Genomic DNA, 22,663 nt, shown 5'->3' on the forward strand with positions numbered 1-22,663 from the left:
TTCGGGGTTCACTGGCGCAAGGTGGGGGTGCTGCTTACCAACTGGGGTGTGAAGCTTAGGGGTTCCCTGGCACAAGATGGTGCTGTTTACCAAGTGGGGTGTCTTCCAAAGAGGATTAATTGGTGTCCAAGCAGGTGCCTTCAGAGGCACGCGCGCGCACACATACACACACACCCACACACACCGTTATCCAGGCTAAGAGCCACCGATCCCCACAGCTTCCACAAATTGCCCCACCTGGCAACATTAAGGCTTGAGGACTTCAACTCTCAGAATTCCCCAGCCAGCATCACCCTCTTTTAAAATCCCCCTTTGATGACTGAATAACAGTATAAAACAGTGTTTCTCAACCTTGACCATTTTAAGGCATGTGGACTTCAACTCCCAGAATTCCACAGCCAGCGTTGCTGGCTGTGGAATTCTGGGAGTTGAAGTCCACATGCCTTAAAATGGTCCAGGTTGAGAAACACTGGTATAAAAGAATGACAGAGTTGGAAGGGACCTTGGAGGTCTTCTAGTCCACCCTCTGCTCAGGCAGGAAGCCCTATTCCATTTCAGACAAGTCTCTTCTTAAAAGCTTCCAGTGTTGGAGCATTCACCGCCTCTGGAGGCAGGTTGTTCCACTGGCTAATTGTTCTCACTGTCAGGAAGTTTCTCCGTAGTTCTAGCTTGCTTCTCTCCTTGGTTAGTTTCCATCCGTTGCTTCTTGTCCTGCCTTTAGATGCTTTGGAGAAGAGCGTGACTCCCTCTTCTTTGGGGCAGCCCCTCAAATACTGGAAGGCTGCTATCCTGTCCCCCCTCATCCTTCTCTTCATTAAACTAGACATCCCCAATTCCAGCAACCTTTCCTTATATGCTTTAGCCTCCAGTCCCCTGATCATCTTTGTTGCTCTTCTCTGCCCTCTTTCTAGAGTCTTTTTTTACATCTTTTTTACATTGTGGCGTTCCTCCCTCTTGATATTTGCAGGACCATCCTCTTCACGGATCCCCAGCTTAAGAAGAGCCAAAGTCCTTCATAAAATACCAGATTCCATATTTTTGCGGTATAGTTTCTCTTCGTGTTTAAAACTTTAGCAACTCTTTTCTTGCAGAAGTTGTGCTGACTTACACAAAAGCATGAAACCAAGTGCTGGTTTCATCAGTGCTGGAAGGAAGGGGGGTTTGCAGAGTGGAGGAAGGAGAAGAGGAGGAGGAGGAGGAGGAGGAGGAGGAGGAGGAAGAAGAGGAGGAGGAGGACCACTGTTAGCTCCTTGGTGCTCTCTGAGCTGGCTTGTTTTCTTGCAGACATTACATGGCCCAAGTAGGTGACGTTGTCAATGCTAGGAGGGAGGGGAGTTTGCAGGGATGGGGGGGGATGAGGAGGTGGTGGAGGACAACCCTGGGGTCCTGGGTGCTCTCTGAGCAGGGTTATTTTCTTGCAAACGTTTCATGACCCAACTAAGTAACATCATCAGTGATAGGTAGGATAAATGCTTGCGGAAAGGAAAGACTTTCAAGGGGAGACTGACTGGGATGCTGGAAAAGCTCTTGCAAAATGGAGGTTCAAGGGCTCTGGAGGGCTCTGGAGGGAAGAGCAGTTCAGCTGTGGAACCGATGAGCAAAGGAGGTTTTCATTTCCTTTTTGCAGGATGTAATAATGATGATGATGATGTTGATGATGTTGTTGTTGTTGTTGGAAGGGACCTTAGAGGCCATCTAGTCCAACCCCCTGCTCAGGCAGGAAACCCTATACCAGGGATAGGCAACCTTGGCCCCTTCATGACTCCTGGACTTCAACTCCCAGAATTCCTGAGCCAGCATGGGGGAACTATGGCCCCTTCATGACTCCTGGACTTCAACTCCCAGAATTCCTGAGCCAGCATGGGAGAACTTTGGCCCCCTCATGACTGGTGGACTTCAACTCCCAGAATTCCTCAGCCAGCCTGGCTCAGCTTGGAAACCTCTCCCTTTCCCCTCAGCATGGCTGGCTCAGGAATTCTGGGAGTTGAAGTCCACGAGTCATAAAAAACCCCAGGTTCCCCACCCCTGAGAAATGGTGTCTTCTGTCGGAAGGCCTCTGCAGCAAAGAACCGAGCTATGGATACTCAGCTTCCTAGGCCAGGGGTCTGCAACTCTGGCTCTTTTATGACTCGTGGACTTCAACTCCCAGAATCCCTGAGCCAGCCATGCTGAGGGGGCCATAGTTCCCCCATGCTGGCTGAGGAATTCTGGGAGTTGAAGTCCACGAGTCATAAAGGGGCCATAGTTACCCCATGCTGGCTGAGGAATTCTGGGAGTTGAAGTCCCCCAGTCATAAAAGAGCCCAGGTGGCCTAGCCCTGAGCTGGACCATTTTAGACTAGCAAAAATGTGACGAAACATCGGTTGGAGGGCCATCAATCTGGGGGATGTTTTCATTTCGAATTTGCGCACTGAATCCAGCAGGGAGACATGTTGGCTGAAATGGACTCTCCCAACCCTGGGTTCTATATTTAGCTTTAACTCTCATCGCTTGCAAGCTTGGCTGAGAGCCGGGAGTCGTTTGAAAGCCCTGCGGGGGTGCAGTCGCCCTGTTCTTCTAAGGTGCGTCCCCAGAACGGCTGGTGCCTGGAAACCTGCCCTTCCTGTTCTGCCTTCTGGCCTGGCAGCGCTCCTCAGCCTGCTGGAGCTTGTGTTTCTTTCCCCACTGGGGGGGGAGAGGGCTGCACTTACGCTTTTCCCACCCCCTCCTTGATTGGCTGGAGGGCAGATTCCCAGGGGAATCGCCTTATCTTGGGCACGGCTGAGCTCCACGGCTGATTGACGCTCAGCCTTCTGCTTCAGAGCAGGAACTGGGGGAGACTCTCCAAGGCCGAGGGGGCCTTTTGAGGGGTCTCCTGTGTAGAATAAGATCGAGGCCTTTAAGGAGAGGCCGGACAGCCATTGGTTCGATATGGTATAGAGCAGGGGTAGGCAGCCTTGGCTCTTTTATGACTGGTGGACTTCAACTCCCAGAATTCCTGAGCCAGCATGGGGGAACTATGGCCCCTTCATGACTTGCGGACTTCAACTCCCAGGATTCCTCGCCAACATAGGGGAACCATGGCCTCCTTGATGACTTCTGGACCAACTCCCAGAATTCCTGAGCCAGCATGGGGGAAACTATGGTCCCTTCATGATTCGTGGACTTCAACTCCCAGAATTCCTGAGCCAGCCTGGCTCAGCTTGGAAACCTCTACCTTTCCCCTCAGCATGGCCGGCTCAGGAATTCTGGGAGCTGGAGTCCATGAGTCATGAAGGAGCAAAGTTTCCCCCATGCTGGCTGAGGAATTCTGGGAGTTGAAGTCCACAGAATCATAAAAGAGCCAAGGTTGCCAACCCTGGACTATAGAGCCAGCATGGCTGGCTGGGGAATTCTGGGAGTTGAAGTCCACAGGTCTTCAAGCTGCCATGGTTGGGGACCCCTGATACAGAGTCTCCTACTTCAGCAGGGGATGGCTGGGCTTCTTGGATGAGAAGCGAGACGTTTTCAAAGGGAAAAAAAAAAACCCAAGGAAGTCCGGTTGTCTTTCGGAAAAAAGCATCTTTGGGACAACCATGAACTGGAGGACGGAGAGATCTCCTCAGGGGCTCAGAAGGAGCCCACCAGGCAGCTGGCAAGAGGGACGTCCTGGGCCTGGGGTGCAGGCAGCCTTCCCAGTGGGAAGAAGGAAGGCCGGCAGGAATGGGGTGAATTCCCCCCCCCCACTTGGAGCTTGAAGGGCAGACGGGGCTGGGGGGGGCAGGTGGCCTCCCCCGACAGCATCCAGGATGAGGGCAGGAGCAAGAAGCTGGACTAGGCCGTGCTGGTCGAGATGGCAGTCCCGGGAACGTGGCAGTTTCTCCCTGCGCTGGGATGAGAGGGGAGAATTTACGGCTGGAAAGGCGTCAGGTCTTCCTCGCTCTCCTGCCAGGCTGCCCCCTCGAAAGAGGAGATCCAGACTTCTCTCCTCGGCCGCCACTCTGGGCTGGGCCCATGACAGGCGCCTGTTGGCCTTCGGTCCCGGCTGTCCTGTCCCAGCAGTCCAGCAAGGGAGGCCGGAGTCCTCCCGAGTCCCCGTCACAACGGTCGTGACTTGCCTTGGAGCCCAGCCCGGACCGAAGTGGCCCCTTTGCTGGGGACCCTCCCAGGTGGGCTCAGGGCCTCCTCCTCTTCACCCCCCCCTTGCGGCTGGAGCCGCTCCTGGTCGCGTTCCAGAAAGTGCCGTGAGGGTTCCAGATCATGGCCTGGGCTGCTGTTTGGCAGATCCTGGTTCCCTTCTCCCAGGGCCCCATGGGGACTTGGCAAACTCCTGCAGAGGGAGGGAAAAGAAAAAAAATCTGGAGGGTCTCGAGATAAAATGTCGCCTCCCCTTCTAGTGTTTTTAGAAGCTTCTCTCTTCTGTGGATGACTGAAGGTGACCCTGAGAGAGGAGGAGGAGGAGGAGAGCATCAGGTGCTGTTCTTGGTGCTCTCTGAGCTTATGACTAGCCCCCCCCCCGCCTCTTCCTCCTCCTCTCCACAAACCCCACTCCCTTCTAGCACTGATGATGTTCCCTAGTTTCAGTGGAGTGGAGTGGAGTGGAATAGAATAGAATAGAATAGAATAGAATAGAATAGAATAGAATAGAATAGAATAGAATAGAATACATAATAAAATAGGAATAGAATGGAATGGAATAGAATAGAATAGAATAGCAATATAGAATAGAATAGAATAGCAATATAGAATAGAATACATAATAGAAAAGGAATAGAATGGAATAGAATAGAATAGAATAGCAATATAGAATACATAATAGAATAGGAATAGAATAGAATAGAATAGAATAGAGTTCGAAGGGAGCTTGGAGGTCATCTAGTCCAGCCCCCTGCTCAGGCAGGAAACCCTATACCATTTCATAAAAATGGTTGTCCAATCTCTTCTTAAACACTTCCAGTGTTGGAGCACCCACAGCTTCTGGAGGCAGGTGGTTCTAAGTTAGGTCATGAAATGTCTGCAGTGAAGCTCAGAGAGGACCCCACAGTCCTCCTCCTCCCTCTCCTCCTTCTCTTCCTCCCTTCTCCTCCTCTTCCTCTTCCTCCCTTCTCATCTTCCTCTTTCTCTTCCTCTTCCTCTTCTTTCTCCTCCTCCTCCTCTGCTTCCTTCTCCTGCTCTTCCCTCCCTCCCTCCCTCCTTTCCTTCCCCTTCTTCCTTCCCCTTTTCTATCTTTCCTTTCCTTCTCTTTCCCTTCCCTCCCTCCTTCTTCCCCTCCCTCCCCGCCCTGCCTCCCTTCTGTGCCAATGAAGCCCCTCTCCTGCCCAGGGCTGCCTGTTCAAGCTGCGCACCACCTTGAGGTTGACGGGCTTCTCGGATGTAGTCTTAATATAGTCCTCAGGGCCCTTTCCAACAGCCCACTTGAGCTGCCGATCAGCCTCTCTCCAAATCCTCTCCTCGAAGATCGGCTTTCTACTGCCCATCATCTTGTTAAGGAGACCCACCCTGGGTGTTGAGAATCCGGTTTTCCATCTCCTTTAATCCGAGGCCATTTTTTATGCACGTGGAATAGTAGTACTCAAAAGGTGTGGAGGCGATCCTTGGGTTGCAAAAGAGGAAAAAAAGCATTTTAGCCCTCTTTTATTTTTTCTTTGTTTTGCAGAGGGTCTCTGGTTTTGGGGGACATGACGTACAGGGAAGAATTGCTTAGGATGCCGTTCAAACGTTAACAGCCGCAAATTTAAAAAAAAATAGATTTTCCCTGACAGTAGGGTTGATTTTCAGTGTATGATTAGCTCACAAGCCAGATCTAGGGGTGTCTGTTGCAAGAGAAGGCGCTAAACCGGGGGTCCCAACCTTGGCCCCTTTAAGACCTGCGGACTTCAACTCCCAGCTGGCTGGGGAATTCTGGGAGTTGAAGTCCACAGGTCTTAAAGGGGCCAAGGTTGGAGACCCCTGCTCTAAACCTTCTCCACAACCAGCCTGGACACCTGCAAAGGTGACCGGAAGGTGCCCTGTGTAGCTTGTGTGATGATTTTGCAGGTTGTCATGTTGTGGTGGTTCTCTCAAGTACCTGAGCTCTTGATTTTGTCAGCGTCTATTGGCCACCAGCTCTTCACTCGGGCTTTGCGGGCGGGCATCTTATGGGCAAAGGAATGCTTTTTCCTGCAACCCACCTTTTCACAATTCATGCGAAATCTTTAATCATTTCCGTTTTTTGTGACATTTTAATAGTTTTGATTCTCCTTTTCTGTGTGTTGTTTCAGTATGTTGACCTAGGAAAGAGTAGAGTTCCATGCTGAGGGGGGCGGCTGGGTGGGTGGGCAGGGAGGGAGGGCAACGTGCCACAGTGGGGGCTTCTTACTAAGAGCTGGAACTGTGGATTGAGCTGTGGGAGGAAGGAGGAAGAAGGGAAGGCAGGCAGGTGGGTGGAGGGAGGGAGGGAGGGAGAGAAGGAAGGAAGGAAGGAAGGAAGGAAGGAAGGAAGGAAGGAAGGAAGGAAGGAAGGAAAGAGAGGGAGGGAGGAAGGGAGGAAGAGGGGAGGGAGGGAGGAAGGAAGGGAGGAAGCTGATTAAGAAGGGAGGGAGGGAGGAAAGGAAGGGAAGAAGTTGGGAAGGAAGGAAGCTAGGGAAGGGAAGGAAGGAAGGAAAGAAAGAGGGAGAGAGGAAGGAAGAGGGAAGGGAGAAAGGGAAAGAAAGGGAGAGAGGGAGGAAGCCGATTAAGAAGGGAGGGAGGGAGGAAGGAAAGGAAGGGAAGAAATTGGGAAGGAAGGAAGGAAGCTAGGGAAGGGAAGGAAGGAAAGGGAGGGAGGGAGGGAGGGAGGAAGAGGGAATGAAAGGAAAGAAAGGGAGGGAGGAAGCTGATTAAGAAGGGAGGGAAGAAGGAAGGGAGGGAGGGAGGAAGGGAAGGAAGGGAAGAAGTTGGGAAGGAAGGAAGGAAGGAGGAAGAAAGGAAGAAGAGAGAAGAGAGGGAGGAAAGAAAGGGAGGGAGGAAGGAAAGGAAGGGAAGAAGTTGGGAAGGAAGGAAGGGAGGGAAGGAAGGAAGTTGATTGGGAAGGAAGGAAGGAAGGAAGGAAGGAAGGCTGACGCAGCCTATTTGCTGGGCTCCCGGTCTTTGGGGGGAGCAGGGGGTCCTCCTGCTCCCTCTGCAGTAGACGTAGTAGCAGCCCCCCCCCCGATTCTCTGCTTCCCAGCAAACCACCCCAGCAGCAGCAGCAGCCCCCCCCCCTCCGCCTGGCCACCACCACTTCCTGAGGCTCTTGGGAGCCGGACTTGGGCAGCCTGACAGGGGGGATCACTTTTCTTTCCTGAGCTAAATATACCGAGCAACAGCTGGTTCCCCTGCCCGCGTCCCTCGGGGAGATCGGGGCTGCTGCTCCGAGCTGAGCTGCGTGGAGGGTCTGGAGGACATTGCCAGCCTCTGGGTGGAGGTCACGGGCTGTGCTGGGGAGGGGGCTGCAGGGAAGCAGGTCTGCCCCTTTGCTTTGCCCCCCCCCGGCTTGGCTGCAGGGCTTCAGCGCGGCCTTCCGCCATCTTGGACGCTCTTGAGACGTTTCATCTCTACGCTTCTGGCCCTTCTTTCTGCCTAAAACCCCGGGCCTGGCTCTCTGCAGAGGCTCCCAATTGTCTCCCTTGCTCTTCCTAGGGCAGTGTTTCTCAACCTTGACCATTTGAAGGCATGTGGACTTCAACTCCCAGAATTCCACAGCCAGCGTTGCTGGCTGTGGAATTCTGGGAGTTGAAGTCCACATGCCTTAAAATGGTCAAGGTTGAGAAACACTGTCCTAGGGCTTGTAGCTTCACAGGGGACACTCTGGTGGGCATTGCAGAGAAAGAATGAGAAGAGCTGGAAGGGACCTTGGAGGTCTTCTAGTCCAACCCCTTGCTTAGGCAGGAAATCCTATGCCACTCCAGACCAATGGCTGTCCAGCCTCTTCTTGGAAACCTCCAGGGATGGAGCAGCCACAACTTCTGAAGGCAACTTCCATAAAACTGGTTGATTGTTCTCCCTGTCAGGAAATTCCTCCTTAGTTCCAGGTTGCTTCCCTCCTTGATTAGTTTCCATCCGTTGCTTCTTGTCCTGTCTTCTTCAGGGGCTTTGGGGAATGGGGTGACCCCCTCCTCTTTGGGGCAGCCCCTCAGATTCTGAAATATTGCTAGCTTGTCCCTCCTGGCCCTTTTTTTCTCTAGACTTTGTTGTTGTTGTTAATTGCGAAGTCGTCTCCGACCCATCGCGACCCCATGGGCAACGTTCCTCCAGGTCTTCCTGTCCTCTACCATCTTCTGGAGTCCATTTACGTTCACGCCTACTGCTTCAGGGACTCCATCCAGCCACCTCATTCTCTGTCGTCCCATTCTTCTCTTGGCCGCCATCTTTCCCAGCATTAGGCTCTTCTCCAGTGAGTCCTTCCTTCTCATTAGGTGGCCAAAGTACTTGAGTTTCCACTTCAGGATCTGGCCTTCTCAAGAGCAGTCGGGGTTGATCTCTTCTAGGACTGACCGGTTGGATCACCTTGCAGTCCAGGGGACTCGCAGGAGTCTTCTCCAGCACCAGAGTTCAAAGGCCTCCATGCTTTGGCGCTCGGCCTTTCTTATGGTCCAACTTTCACAGCCATACATTGCAACTGGGAAAACCATGGCCTGGACTATACGCACTTTTGTTGGCAGGGTGATGTCTCTGCTTTTTAGAATGCTGTCTAGATTTGCCATAGCTTTCCTCCCCAGGAGCAAGCGTCTTTTAATTTCTTGGCTGCAGTCCCCATCTAGACTGGCCGAACCCAAATCCTGCAATTCTTCCTATGTTTCAGTATCCAGGCCTTTAATCACCTTCCTTGCTCTTCTCTGCACTTTTTCCAACGTCTGGACATCTTTTTTTGTAATGTGGTGACCAAAACTGGATGCAGTACTGCAGGTGTGTGGCCTTACTCAGGCTTTGTAAAGCGGTAATAATGCTTCACCTGCTTTTGATTCTATGCCTCTGTTTATACAGCCCAGAAGTGTGTTAGCTTTTTTTTGGCTGCTGCCCCACATGACTGGCTCCTGTTTAAGGGATCGTCCACTAGGAAAGGATTCATCAAGCCGCAGCAGCTTGTGTGTGTGTGTGTGTGTGTGTGTGTGTGTGTGTGTGTAGCACCTTCTTCACCCTGGGAGAGGTTTCTCTCTCAATTGCAATTAGCTGCTTTTTTTTTGGTCCTGCCACACTTTCATTTCCTTTATTGCTGTCATTGTGAACACAGCACCCTCCATTTCAGAAGAAAAAACAACACAGGTTTTTTTTGTTCTTGACACTCTTGATTTGAATTTGCTTTTTTTTTTTGAAGTCCAAGAGTTTGGGAGTGGTGATGAACAGCAGGAAATGGTGTCAAAGGCTGCTCAATTTTTTATTCCTTTCTAGGTGCTTAAAAAACAACAACATGCAAATGTTTTTGTAATGAAGTTTGCTTAGAAGCCACAGCCACTTAATGCCTAGAGCAGGGTTAGGCAACCTTGGCTCTTTTATGACTCGTGGACTTCAACTCCCAGAATTCCTGAGCCAGCCTGGCTCAGCTTGGAAGCCTCTCCCTTTCCCCTCAGCACGGCTGGCTCAGGAATTCTGGGAGTTGAAGTCCACGAGTCATGAAGGGGCCAAGGCGGCCTACCCCTGCCCTAGGGCATTTTAGGCAGGCTTGCTTGCTTGTTGTGCACCAGTCCTGGCAGCCCCTTTTTGCAAGGTTGCTGAGCTGTGACAGCTGTTGGCAAGGACAGACTCAGTGAAAGGATGCAGGAGAACGAGACAGGTGGATGCCCCCCTCCCCCCTCCCGCAGAGTTGGCTGTCATGGGGCCAGTGGGTCTCACATAGGAAGCAGGTGGGAAAACGCAGTGGCAGCCTTTGCAACGGTTCGATGCCATCCATTTGCATAAGAACCAGGAAGGACTCCGACTTGCCCTGCCCTGGCCCTGATCCAGTCTCTGGTTGGCCAGAAGCCTTGCGGGGGGGGGTCCTTTGTGTGGGACGGATGTAGCTGGTTGACTCTGTCCGTCAGACCCACCCCAACGTAGGCATTTGGGAAAGAAAGAAAGAAAGAAAGAAAGAAAGAAAGAAAGAAAGAAAGAAAGAAAGAAAGAAAGAAAGAAAGAAAGAGAGAGAGAGAGAGAGAGAAAGAGAGAAAGAAAGAAAGAAAGAAAGAGAGAGAGAAAGAAAGAAAGAAAGAAAAAGAGAAAGAAAGAGAAAGAAAGAGAAAGAAAGAGAGAAAGAAAGAAAGAAAGAGAAAGAAAGAATGAAAGAAAGAGAAAGAAAGAAAGAAAGAAAAAGAAAGAAAGAGAGAGAAAGAAAGAAAGAGAAAGAAAGAAAGAAAGAAAGAAAGAAAGAAAGAAAGAAAGAAAGGCCTTCGACGCCATTGGATTGAAGTGAAAGGTTCTTTTACTAAAGCTAAGTGGTTGCAGCGAAAGTAAAGTTAGATCTGAATATTTCCTTGCAATGATTACACTTTCCCCCCTCCCCCTTGATCAGTCCATCAGGGCCCAGTAGGATGCCTTTGGGATGTTTTCGGATACGCGGTGCCTCTCCGTGCCGTTTCACATCTGGTTCCCAGGCCGGGTGCCCTTGGAGGCTGGGTGCTCACTCCGGTTTGGCACCTCTGCTTCTTGCCATGGGTCTCCCCTCCCACCACGGGTCTTCTCATTCCCAGGCCCACAGGCTGCTACCCCCCCCAATTCCCTCCCCCTCCCTCGCAGTGTACGGCAGGGTGCCAGCGAAGCGAAGAAGCCGGAGGTGGCAGGCCTGACTCTGTCGTTGTCTTCTGTTAGAAGTAAAGTCTTCATCCTGGTTCATCCAAGCCGGGAATAAATAAGCAAACATGGCGACTGCTTTGGGAAGAAGGTTACAGTTTATTGCAGAAAGATGGTTCTTCAGGAAAGTGCAGAGGAGAGAAGGGCTGAGCACATGGTGTAGTAGGTTTTATACCCCCTCTAGCCTTTTGTTTGGAATAGTTTCCTGTTCCTGTGGCATGAACCTTGAGGCTGTTTCTGAGTGTTTGTCTAGGCCAGTGGTTCTCAACCTGTGGGTCGGGACCCCATTTGGGGTCGAACGGCCATTTCACGGGGGTCGCCAAACAAGGCTGTCCGCCATTTTTTCCCCCTTTTCTTTGGCCACGCCCCTGGCACCCAGTGATGTATAGGTGGTTGGGGGTCACCACAACGTGGAGAACTGTATTATGGGGTCGCAGCATTAGAAAGGTTGAGAACCACTGGTCTAGGCCTTGATATCTGTGGTTTAATCCTATTATCATATCCTGCTTCCCAGGTGACTCCTAGAATTTGGGTGGGATATGCAGATCTTCTCTTTTGTCTTCTTGATTGCTCTGGCTTTAACTTTTTGATGGTTTTACATCTGCATTTGTATGGGGCTAACTCTTGCTTGGGACAAAGAAATTTGGGGCCAGGTTTGGTTTCTGCTTTTCAAAAAAATCCTTTTGGTGAAAAATATATTTTCCTTTTTAATATTTCCTTCTGGGGGGGCTAACTTCTATCACTTCCTTTCCCAGTTCTTGCGGGAAGACCTGAATTACCACGACCCCACCGTCAAGCACAGCACCTTCCACGGGGAGGACAAGCTCATCAGCGTGGAAGATCTTTGGAAGGCCTGGAAGGCATCGGAAGGTGAGCCTGGAGGGCCCCCACGGCTCGGGCACCTGCCAGGGGTGGCCGGCTCGGGACTCGCTGCCTGTGACGGCAGGAAGAGGCTCTGGGAAAGGCTGCCTAGCCCTGAGGGCCTGGCTGAGAGGCTGAGAAGGGTCAGGAGAAGACCTGGAGAATTCTTCCCCCCCCCTCCAAGAAGGCCAGTGGGCAGAAAAGGCTAAAGGGGGTTCAGGGGTTTTGCTTCTCTACCAAAGACAGACCCCTGTGGTCAACCTGCGACCATTGGAGCTTAGCACCCACTTTGGCTGTGGGGTCCTGGGTGCTCTCTGACTTTTGGTGGTTTTCTTCCAGGCCTTTCAGACCCAACTAGGAAACTTCTTCACTGCAAGGAGGAGGAGGAGGAGGAGGAGGAGGAGGAGGAGGAGGAGACCATCCTTCATGCTCTGTGAGCTTGGTTCATGACCCAATTAGGGAACATCATCAGTGGTAGAATGGAATGGGGTCGAATCTTGTTTATATAAAGTTGCGTGGCTGTGGTTTCCCCTTCATCATTTCATGATGAGGATTGTTTGTCTGGTGTTAATCCCTGCTTCTCTGGTTGTGGGCAGGAAAGGATGTGTTCTGGTCTTTTTTGTTTCCTTCGTATGGTTGCTTTGAATGGTGTGTAAATGTGATTTATGAGACCATCCGTTAGCCCTGATGAGGTTCTCTAGTTGGGTCATGAAAGGTCTGCAAGAAAACCGCCCAGCTCAGAGAGCAACAAGGACCCCCCCCAGTCCTTCCTTCCTTCCTTCCTTCCTTCCTTCCTTCCTTCCTTCCTTCCTTCCTTCCTTCCTTCCTTCCTTCCTTCCTTCCTTCCTTCTTTCCTTCCTTCCTTCCTTCATTCCTTCCTTCCTTCCTCCCTTCCTTCCTTCCTCCTTCCTTCCTTCCTTCCTTCCTTCCTTCCTTCCTTCCCAGCCCTGATGATATTCCCTAGTTGGGTCATGAAACATCTGCAAGAAAACCACCCAGCTCAGAGCACCAAGGACTCCCACAGTCCCTCCCTCCTTCCTTCCTTCCTTCCTTCCTTCCTTCCTTCCTTCCTTCCTTCCTTCCTTCCTTCCTTCCTTCCTTCCTTCCTTCCAGCCCTGATGATATTCCCTAGTTGGGTCATGAAACATCTGCAAGAAATCCACCCAGCTCAGAGCACCAAGGACTCCCACAGTCCCTCCCTCCCTCCCTCCCTCCCTCCCTCCCTTCCTTCCTTCCTTCCTTCCTTCCTTCCCTGATGATGTTCCCTAGTTGGGTCATGAAAGGTCTGCAAGAAAACCGCCCAGCTCAGAGCACCAAGGACCCCACAGTCCGTCCTTCCTTCCTTCCTTCCTTCCTTCCTTCCTTCCTTCCTTCCTTCCTTCCTTCCTTCCAGCCCTGATGAGGTTCCCTAGTTGGGTCATGAAAGGTCTGCAAGAAAACCGCCCAGCTCAGAGAGCAACAAGGACCCCCCCAGTCCTTCCTTCCTCCTTCCTTCCTTCCTTCCTTCCTTCCTTCCTTCCTTCCTTCCTTCCTTCCTTCCTTCCTTCCAGCCCTGATGAGGTTCCCTAGTTGGGTCATGAAACATCTGCAAGAAAACCACCCAGCTCGGAGAGCCCCCGGGACCCCTCATTTCAACCCTGAGCTACAAAGATTCTCTTCTATTGCTCCAGTTTGGCCTCTGTAGGAAAAGGAACCCACGTCAAGCACGGGAAAATCAGGAAGTCCGGGCAGTTCAAATGAATATAAAGTTTTCTTGCAAGCAGAGGCTCTCTGCAAGAATCTCCGCTATTAACGGTCCAAATGAATTGGCGGGAGATGAGAGTCAGCAGAATTCAAAGTGGGCTGGACGTAGGTCTCTTGTGGGCAGGAAGGGACTTGAGTCTGATGACGTGTTTGACCCCTCCTCCCTCCGACTCAGCCTGGTCGCCTCCTCCAAGTCATGCCTGGGCCTTTGAGCAAGGAAGCCCTTTGCCCCCCCTGACCTCCTCCTACCCCCCCAACCTCCCCCTCCCCCTCTTCCCCCTTCCTGACTCTGTTTCCCCTCCTCCAGACACCCCCTCTTCTCCCTCGAGGTGCAGCTGTGACTTGTTTCCGTTCATCACAGGACTTGTTTGTTTTGAAACTTTGTACAATGGCATTGGGGTTTTTTTTTTTCCTCCCCAGCGGTTTGGCAAGGTCTTTCACGCAACATGGCTGGCAGGGCAATAGGCAAGGACGTGTCAATCATTAATATTTTTCCAGGTGTCTTTTGGGGGTCACCTTAGTGGAGATGTACAGGCTTGGTGATTTGGGGGGATGTCACAGGAGAAAGCCAGGGGTGTCCAAAATCTTGGCAAAACTTTGAGACCTCTGGACGTCCACTCCCAGCCGGCTGAGGAATTCTGGGAGTTGAAGTCCACAGGTCTCAAAGTTGCCCCCGTTGGACAGCCCTGCCTTTAAAAGGAAGCACAGGAGCAGCAGCCGGGCAGGGGGCGTCCCTGCAGATAGGAGTGGGGGGATTGGGGGGGGGGCTCTGGCCAGGGAGGCTGGCTCTGTCCTGCAGCCTTGGGGGGGGGGGTCCCCTGGCCAGAGATTCACTCAGAGCAGGAGGGGGGCCACCAGCTTCCATCTTCTGAGTCTCTGTTCTCTCCTGTAGGCGGCCCTTTCACTAGGCAGACCCACCAGCCACCCTCCCCCCCAGCATGCTTTCCACTGATTCCCAAAGTCATCAGGGGACAGGCTCTCCCGTCACTGAAACCTTTTGAGAATTTCAGGATCTATTTCTCAAATAAATCCCTTTGCAGCAGGAAACTCCTGGCTAGACTTTTTTCTGCCCAACCCAGAAGGTCAGTTTAAGCCAGTGGTTCTCCACCTGTGGGTCGGGACCCCATTTGGGGTCGAACGACCATTTCACAGGGGTCGCCAAACAACGCAGTCCGCCATTTTCCCCCCCTTTTCCTTAGCTGTGCTACTCCCTTTTATTCTATTGGCTTTTGAAAGCCAATAGAATAGACTCTCTTGAATAGAGTCTAATTCTATTGGCTTTCAAACGCCAATAGGAATTGTCCAGGCTGTCTCTGCCCTGCTGAGCCTGCCAAAAGTCCCAGTCTGCAAACGGTGCTGCACCCGTTGAGTAGTCCTCGACTTACGACCGGTTGAGTAGTCCTCAACTTACGACCGGTTGTGGGTCACGGCATTAAAAAGGTTGAGAACCACTGGTTTAAGCGATTCCAGCTGCCCGGGACCAGGCGCCGTGTCTAGGTGCTTGGGGAGACATAGGGAGGCCCTCTAAGAACCAGGACCAGACCCTCTATGCAGGTGTCAGGCTGACAAGGGTGCTGAGAGCTTCCTTAGATAAGGCGGAGGCGCTTGGCCAGCCTCCCTCCGCCCTTATCCTGGTTTGGCTTCCCTTCGCCAAGCGCCAGGATCTCCTGGAGGGCAGCCTGTTATGGGGGGGGGCATCTCCTGCTTGCAGCCAGCTGCTCCCGGCCCCTCCCGCCAGCAGGCTCCAAAAAACAGGCTGAGACCCTGGGAAGAGGGCAGAGAAGGGCAGCAGAGGAGAGTAGGGGGCTGGAGGCTGAAACACAAGAGGGAGGGCTGTGGGAATTGGGTAGGTCTAGTGAAAAGAAGGATCAGGGCCGACATGACAGCAACATTCCAATATCTGAGCGGTTTTAATTGTAATATAGATTTGGAATTGTAAGTCACCCGTTGACTGCGATGGGCAGCTGTAGAAATGATAGATAGATAGATAGATAGATAGATAGATAGATAGATAGATAGATAGATAGATAGATAGATAGATAGATAGATAGATACAGGGAGAGGGGGGGAGGGGGGAGGGATAGATAGGTAGGTAGGTAGGTAGGTAGATAGATAGATAAAGACAGGGAGAGGGGGGGAGGGGGGAGGGATAGATAGATAGATAGATAGATAGATAGATAGATAGATAGATAGATAGATAGATAGATAGATAGATAGATAGATAGAGACAGGGAGAGGGGGGAGGGAGGGATAGATAGATAGATAGATAGATAGATAGATAGATAGATAGATAGATAGATAGATAGATAGATAGGGAGGGAGGGATAGATAGATAGATAGATAGATAGATAGATAGATAGATAGATAGATAGATAGATAGATAGATAGATAGATAGATAGAGACAGGGAGAGGGGGGAGGGGGGAGGGATAGATAGATAGATAGATAGATAGATAGATAGATAGGGAGGGAGGGATAGATAGATAGATAGATAGATAGATAGATAGATAGATAGATAGATAGATAGATAGATAGATAGATAGATAGATGGATAGAGGGAGGGAGAGAGAGAGATAGATAGATAGATAGATAGATAGATAGATAGATAGATAGATAGATAGATAGATAGATAGATAGATATGTAGATGGTGGGTAGATGGACAGACAGACAGAGAGACAGACAGACAGACAAGAGGGTAGGTAAGTAGATAAACAAACTGATAAATAAATAGATGACAGACAGACAGACCTATTTTGTGGCCCCAGAAGCCCTGCCCCATGTGGTGGCTGGAGCTTCTGCTAGGTGATACAGACTTTGGTCCTGATCCAGCTGAGCAAATCCTTCCCTTTCCTTCCTGAAGCGGAATTCCATGTGTTTGTGTGGAAGGGGAAATTTCTCTGCTTCCCTGAGCCTGGAGAGCAAGGCCACGGGGGCTTTCCTCGGGAGCTCTGCCCAGGGGAAGGCCAGGCCCTCCAGCCTCCAGCGAGACTTTCCACCCTGAGCTGATCAGAAAGGCCAGCTGACAATCGGTGCAGCTTCTCCTAGTTGGATGAAACGCTGTGCGAGGAAGGTCGAGGGGGCGGGTCTCACAGTCAGTCCATCAGGACCCTCCCCAAGGCCGCCCCATCTTGCAAGCTGCGCTCTCCCATCCTCACTACTATTGTGAGAGGGATCTCTGAGTCCTAGTGGACAATCTCTTAAATATGAGCCAGCCGTGTGCTGCAGCTGCCAAAAAAGCCAACATAGGGCTGGGCTGCATTAAGAGAGGGAGAGAATCAGGATCATGTGAAGTGTTAATACCATTTGACAAGGCCTTGGTAAGGCCACACTTGGAATCCTGCACCCAGTTTTGGTCACCACGATGTAAAAAAGATGCTGAGACTCTAGAAAGAGTGCAGAGAAGAGCAACAAAGATGATCAGGGAACTGGAGGCTAAAGCATATAAGGAAAGGTTGCTGGAATTGGGGATGTCCAGTTTAACGAAGAGAAGGACGAGGGGGGGCAGGATAGCAGCGTTCCAATATCTCAGGGGCTGCCCCAAAGAAGAGGGAGTCAAGCTATTCTCCAAAGCGCCTGAAGGCAGGAGAAGAAGCAACGGATGGAAACTGATCAAGGAGAGAAGCAACCTAGAACCAAGGAGAAACTTCCCGACAGTCAGAACAATTAACCAGTGGAACTACCTGCCTCCAGAAGCTGTGAATGCTCCAACACTGGAGGTTTTTAAGAAGAGACTGGACAGCCATTTGTCCGAAATGGGATAGGGTCTCCTGCCTGAGCGGGGGGTTGGACTAGATGACCTCCAAGGTCCCTTCCAACTGTTTATTATTATTATTATATTATTATTATTTTATTATTATTATATATATATTATAAATAATAATAATAATAATAATAATAATAATAATAATAATAATAATAATAATAATAATAGTGCCTGGAGACAGCAGAATAGAAGAGAAAGAACTGGAGAAGATAACAAAATACAAAGACCTACAAATAGAAATAGAAAGACTGTGGCAAAAGCAAGCAAGGGTAGTACCAATAGTCATAGGCTCCTTGGGTGCAATCCCAAAACAACTGGAGCACCACTTGAACACCATTGGCATTGACAAATTCGCTATTAGTCAATTGCAAAAGGCGGCCTTATTAGGAACTGCTTCCATCCTGCGACGATATCTGTAATACCATCAAACATCCACATCTGCCTATCCCAGGTCCTGGGTAAGGACTCGATAGGTAGACAAAATGCCAAATCCAGTCTGAACATCTGGCTGACTGTGCGATGATCCATAATAATAATAATAATAATAGGATTGCCCAAAAAAGTTGGGCAATGAAATATCTGCAAGAAAACCCCACAGCTCAACGCTGAGCTCCGGATACGCTTTTCCCAGAGGAAGGTCAGTTGTCCAAGCAGAGGCCAGTGGAGGTCTCCCTGGGCCCTTCGGCCTTCCTGGCTCCCTCCTCCTGCTGACGCCCCAGAGCAGCCCAGCCCTGGCGGGAGGGCCACAATCCCTGCTGACGGGGCTCCCTGAGGACCCCTCGGCCAATCAGCCCCTGGGCCCAGGCCCTTTGCTGCTCAAGCTCCGGAACTCCTGGGGCCTCTTGGCTCCATCCTCCTTCAAAGGCAGCCGGGCCTTTGCTCAGACGCCCCCCTGGCCTCCCTCCAGCTGTGCCGGGGGGGGGGGCAGAACAGCTGGGGTGGCCCTCCTTCCTTCCTCCCAGACCTTCATCCTTCCGGCCTCCCTCGCAGGAAGGTTGGCAAAGAGACAGAGCAAGCCCTCTCTTCTCTCTCAAATCGGGCACTGTGTGTGTGTGTGTGTGTGTGTGTTTGTGTGTGTTGAGGATTACTAGTCCAAACGAGGACGAGCAGCCCTTGGAGCCAGGGACTTTTCCTTTCCAAATGAGCTGCACAATTAAAAAAGGTAAACAAAGGCCGTTGTGGCCCTTGAAATGGGCTGCTCCGTTTATTCTTAGGCTTGTTTCCATCCCCAAATTAACCACAAATGTTTGTTTATTTTATGACCAAGGTCAAAACGTAGCATTCGAGCTAGTTGGCCGGCCAGGATCTCCTGCTGTGCAGAAAAACATGCAAGGAGTCCTCGACTCACGGCCACAGTTGAGCCCCAAAATTCCTGTTGCTAAGCAAGGCAGTCGTTAAGTGAGTTTGGCCCCATTTAACGACCTTTCTTGCCTCGGTTGAATCCTGCCATTGTTAAGTTAGTCGCATGGTTGTTAAATGAATCTGGATTCCTCACTGACTTTTCTGTTGGAAGGTCGTAAAAGGGGATCACAGACCCTCCTGGTACACTGCGACCGTCATAAGTATGAGTCAGCTGCCAAGGTCTGAATTTTGATCACATGACCCTGGGGATACTGCAGGGGGTGAAAAACGGTTGCGTCCCTCTTTTCAGTGCTGTTGTGACTTTGAACACTAAATAATAGAATAGATCTGGAAGGGACCTTGGAGGTCTTCTAGTCCAGCCCCCCACTCAAGCAGGAGAACCTATATACCATCTCAGACAAGGGACTGTCCAGTCTCTTCTTAAAAGCCTCCAGTGATGGAGCACCCACGACTTCTGGTGGCAAGCTGTTCCACTGGTTGATTGTCCTCACTGTCAGGAAGTTTCTCCTTAATTCCAGGTTGCTTCTCTCCTTGATCAGTTTCCATCCATTGTTTCTCGTCCTGCCTTCTGGTGCTTTGGAGAATAACGTGACCCCCTTCTCTTTGGGGCAGCCCCTCAGATACTGGAAGACTGCTATCATGTCTCCCCTGTTTCTTCTTTTCTTTAGACTAGCCAAACCCAAGTCCTGCCGCCGTTCTTCGTATGTTTTAGTCTCCGGACCTTCAATCATCTTAGTTGCTCTTCTCTGAATTTTTTCTAAACCCCCAACACCTTTTTTTGTGATATGGTGACCAAAATTGGCTGCAGTATTCCAGGGGTGGCCTCATTAGGTTTTTATAAAGCACTACTAATACCTGGTGTGATCTTGATTCTATGCCTCTCTTTATACCACCAGGATTGTGTTAGCTTTTTTGGCTGCTGCTGCACACGGCTGGCTCACGGTCAAGCGGTCGTCCACTAGGACTCCAAGGTCCCTCTCATAGTGGCTGTTTTTGAGCCAGGTCTCACCTAATCTGTACTTGCGCCTTTGGGTTTTTCCTACCTAAATGTAAAACTTTGCTTTTCTCCACGTTGAAACTCATTTTGTTGGACAGGGCCCTTTGTTCGAGTTTGTCAAGACCTTTTTGGATCCTGAGTTCGTCTTCTGGGGTGTTGGCTATTCCTGCCAGTTTATGATGAACGGTTGCAGATTGAGGCCTATCTGTAGTTGAAAGGAGTCAGCTGGTGCTTCAGATCCCAGCTGGGGAGGGGTCCAGAAAGGGCAGCTCAGGTGGGCGAAGGGGTCGTATGGGCCGAAGAAAGTTCTTCTTTCCTGGTGCCAGAATCCGGCAGCAAGAAACACCCGGGTGTCGATTGGCTGGGCCCTTTCCCCATTCCTCTCCTTAGGATGAGGCGGCCCTGATTCGTGGGGTGCAACCTGCTTTTCCAGAATGTGGAATAATAGAGTTGGAAGGGGCCTTGGGGGTCTTCTAGTCCAGCCCCCTGCTCAAGCAGGAGAGCCTATGCCAGGGGTAGGCAACCTTGGCTCTTTTATGACTCGTGGACTTCAACTCCCAGAATTCCTGAGCCAGCATGGGGGAACTATGGCCCCTTCATGACTCGTGGACTTCAACTCCCAGAATTCCTCAGCCAGCATGGGGAAAACTTTGGCCCCTTCATGACTGGGGGACTTCAACTCCCAGAATTCCTCAGACAGCCTGGCTCAACTTGGAAACCTCTCTTTCCCCTCAGCATGGCTGGCTCAGGAATTCTGGGAGTTGAAGTCCACAAGTCGTAAAAGAGCCAAGCTGGCCTACCCCTGGTCTATGCCATTTCAGGCAAGTGACCGTCCAGTCTTTTCTTAAAAGCCTCCAGTGAAACAGCACCTACAATCTCTGGAGGCGGGCAGTTCCACTGGTTAATTGTTCTCAGTGTCAGGAATTTCCTCCTTAGTTCCAGGTTGCTTCTCTCCTTGATGAGTTTCCATCCGTTGCTTCTTGTCCTGCCTTCTTCAGGGGCTTTGGGGAATGGGGTGACCCCCTCAACCTGGGATCAGCCCAGCGCTCCAGCGCCCTTGTGCTTCCTCCGCTGGTAGGGAAAGCGACCAGACTGGGAGGGTCTCCGCCACCTCCAGTCTTCTCCCCCCCCCAGACCTTTCTTCCTCCTCCCTGTTTATTGTAACCACAGCTGAATGAATAAACAATAATACGTATGTATTATGACGTACTTTCACAGCCAGCCCTTACGGAGCAGAGCTGAGCAAGGGAGTGATCCAAATGAATGCTAACTGGAATGGGAGACCCCCCCCCCCACAAGCCCCTCCCCAGACTCTTGAAAAAAGATTTCCAAAGGTGGGAGTGGCATTCCGCACCTTCCCTCCTTCCTTCCTTTCTCCCCCTTCTCTTTCCTCCTTCTTTCCTTCCTTCCCTCCCTCTCCTCCTTCCTTTCTCCCTCCCTCTCCTTCCTCCCTGCATTCCTCCTTCCTTCCTCCCTTTCCTCCTTCCTCCCTCCTTCCTCTTCCTCTCTTCTTCCCTTCCCTCTCTCCCTTCCCCCCTTCCCTCTCCTTCCTTTCTCCCTCCCTCCCTTCCCTCCCTTCCTTCCTTCCTTCCTTCCTTCCTTCCTTCCCTCTCCTCCTTCCTTCCTTCCCTCTCCTCCTTCCTTCCTTCCCTCTCCTCCTTCCTTTCTCCCTTCCTTCCTTCCTTCCTTCCTTCCTTCCTTCCTTCCTTCCTTCCTTCCTTCCCTCTCCTCCTTCCTTTCTCCCTCCCTCCCTTCCCCCCTTTCCTTCCTTCCTCCCCTTCCTTCCTTCCTTGGCTAGGGTGATGATGTTACCCAGTTTGTTAATGCAACATCTGCGAGAAAGCAACCAAGCTCGGAGAGCACCAAGGACCCATCATTAAAATTAAATATTGCCATCAGAGTTCACAAAGACAAGCAGGAGCCAGTGTACAGCAGGGTGAAGACGGAACGTTCTCTTAAACCACCAGCCGCCCTCAGCAAGACACACACACAGACACACACACCCTGTTGAGACCCCAGGCCAGTGGGTGGAAGCAGCTTTGCAGGCCCTTCCGGGGGGGGGCAAGCAGGGGGGGCTCTCTCTCCTGGTGGGGGGGCACAACGATCTTCTGGTAAGGCTCCCTCCTCCCTCCCTACTACATGGTGAATGTGCACAGACCTGAGAGGGCCCTGTGGGAATTGGGGGTTCGGAAGGGGTTCGGCAGGGGGGAAAAAAACCCGCCTGTCCCTGCTGCTTCTCCCCCTTCTGCAGTCTACAACTGGACGGTCGAGGAGGTGGTGCAGTGGCTGATCACCTACGTGGAGCTCCCCCAGTACGAAGAGACCTTCCGGAAGCTTCAGCTCACCGGCCACGCCATGCCCAGGTCAGCCTGCCGGTCCGTGGCCCGAGAGCCAGGCCATTGAGACCTGGGGAGGGGGTGACGGGGCGGGTGGCAGTGGCTTGGGGGGAGACGGTAGTCTTGGGAGGCCGCTGGTGCCCCTGAGAAGCCCCCCCCCCCCGTGTGCTTTGCTAAGAGATTTGCTTTCTCTTTTCAAACCGGTGCTGTTTTTATTTCATTTATTTTTTATCCCACCTTTATTATTTTACAATTGGCTCAAGGCGGCAAACATATCCAACATATCCTTCCTCCTCCTATTTTTCCACAATGACAACCCTGTGAGGTGGGCTGCACTGAGAGAGAGTGGACTGGCCCAAAATCCACGAGCTGGCTTTCCTGCCTAAGGCGGGACTAGAACTCCCCGTCTCCTGGTGATTGGCCCAAAGTCACCCAAATGGCTTTCATGGCTAAGGCGGGACTAGAACTCCCCGTCTCCTGGTGATTGGCTCAAAGTCACCCAGATGGCTTTCATGCCTGAGGCGGGACTAGAACTCCCTGTCTCGTGGTGATTGGTCCAAAAACACCCAGATGGCTTTCATGCCTGAGGCGGGACTAGAACTCCCTGTCTCCTGGTGATTGGTCCAAAGTCACCCAAATGGCTTTCATGGCTGAGGCGGGACTAGAACTCACTGCCTCCTGGTGATTGGCCCAAAGTCACCCAGCTGGTTTTTCTGCCCAAGACGGGACTAGAACTCCTAGACCAGCACCTTAACCATTAGACCCACTGGCTTTTCTTCTGCTGTTTTTTTGTCCGTGGTTGCCCATGTGCAGAGTTTGAACCCTTGGCCTTTCCTGTGTCTGGCCCAGGAGTTTCCCTTTCCCAAGAAATCTGCAGTTCCT

The 22,663-nt window shown here is 51.4% G+C and overlaps 1 protein-coding gene across 4 annotated transcripts in view; it reads left to right on the forward strand.

Moving 5' to 3' along the window:
• The window catches only part of STIM1 (stromal interaction molecule 1), a 93,781-nt gene that overhangs the window by 47,581 nt on the left and 23,537 nt on the right, over positions 1-22,663 (forward strand). For all 4 annotated transcript variants that reach the window (XM_039358733.1, XM_039358734.1, XM_039358736.1 and 1 more), the window contains exons 3-4: positions 11,475-11,589; positions 21,697-21,808. In XM_039358733.1, coding sequence (XP_039214667.1) covers positions 11,475-11,589; positions 21,697-21,808 — 227 coding nt within the window. The remainder of the gene's footprint in view (positions 1-11,474; positions 11,590-21,696; positions 21,809-22,663) is intronic.

The sequence above is a fragment of the Crotalus tigris genome, unplaced genomic scaffold (assembly GCF_016545835.1).
Source record: "Crotalus tigris isolate CLP2741 ecotype Arizona unplaced genomic scaffold, ASM1654583v1 scf7180000019065.834497, whole genome shotgun sequence".
Classification (NCBI taxonomy): domain Eukaryota; kingdom Metazoa; phylum Chordata; class Lepidosauria; order Squamata; family Viperidae; genus Crotalus; species Crotalus tigris.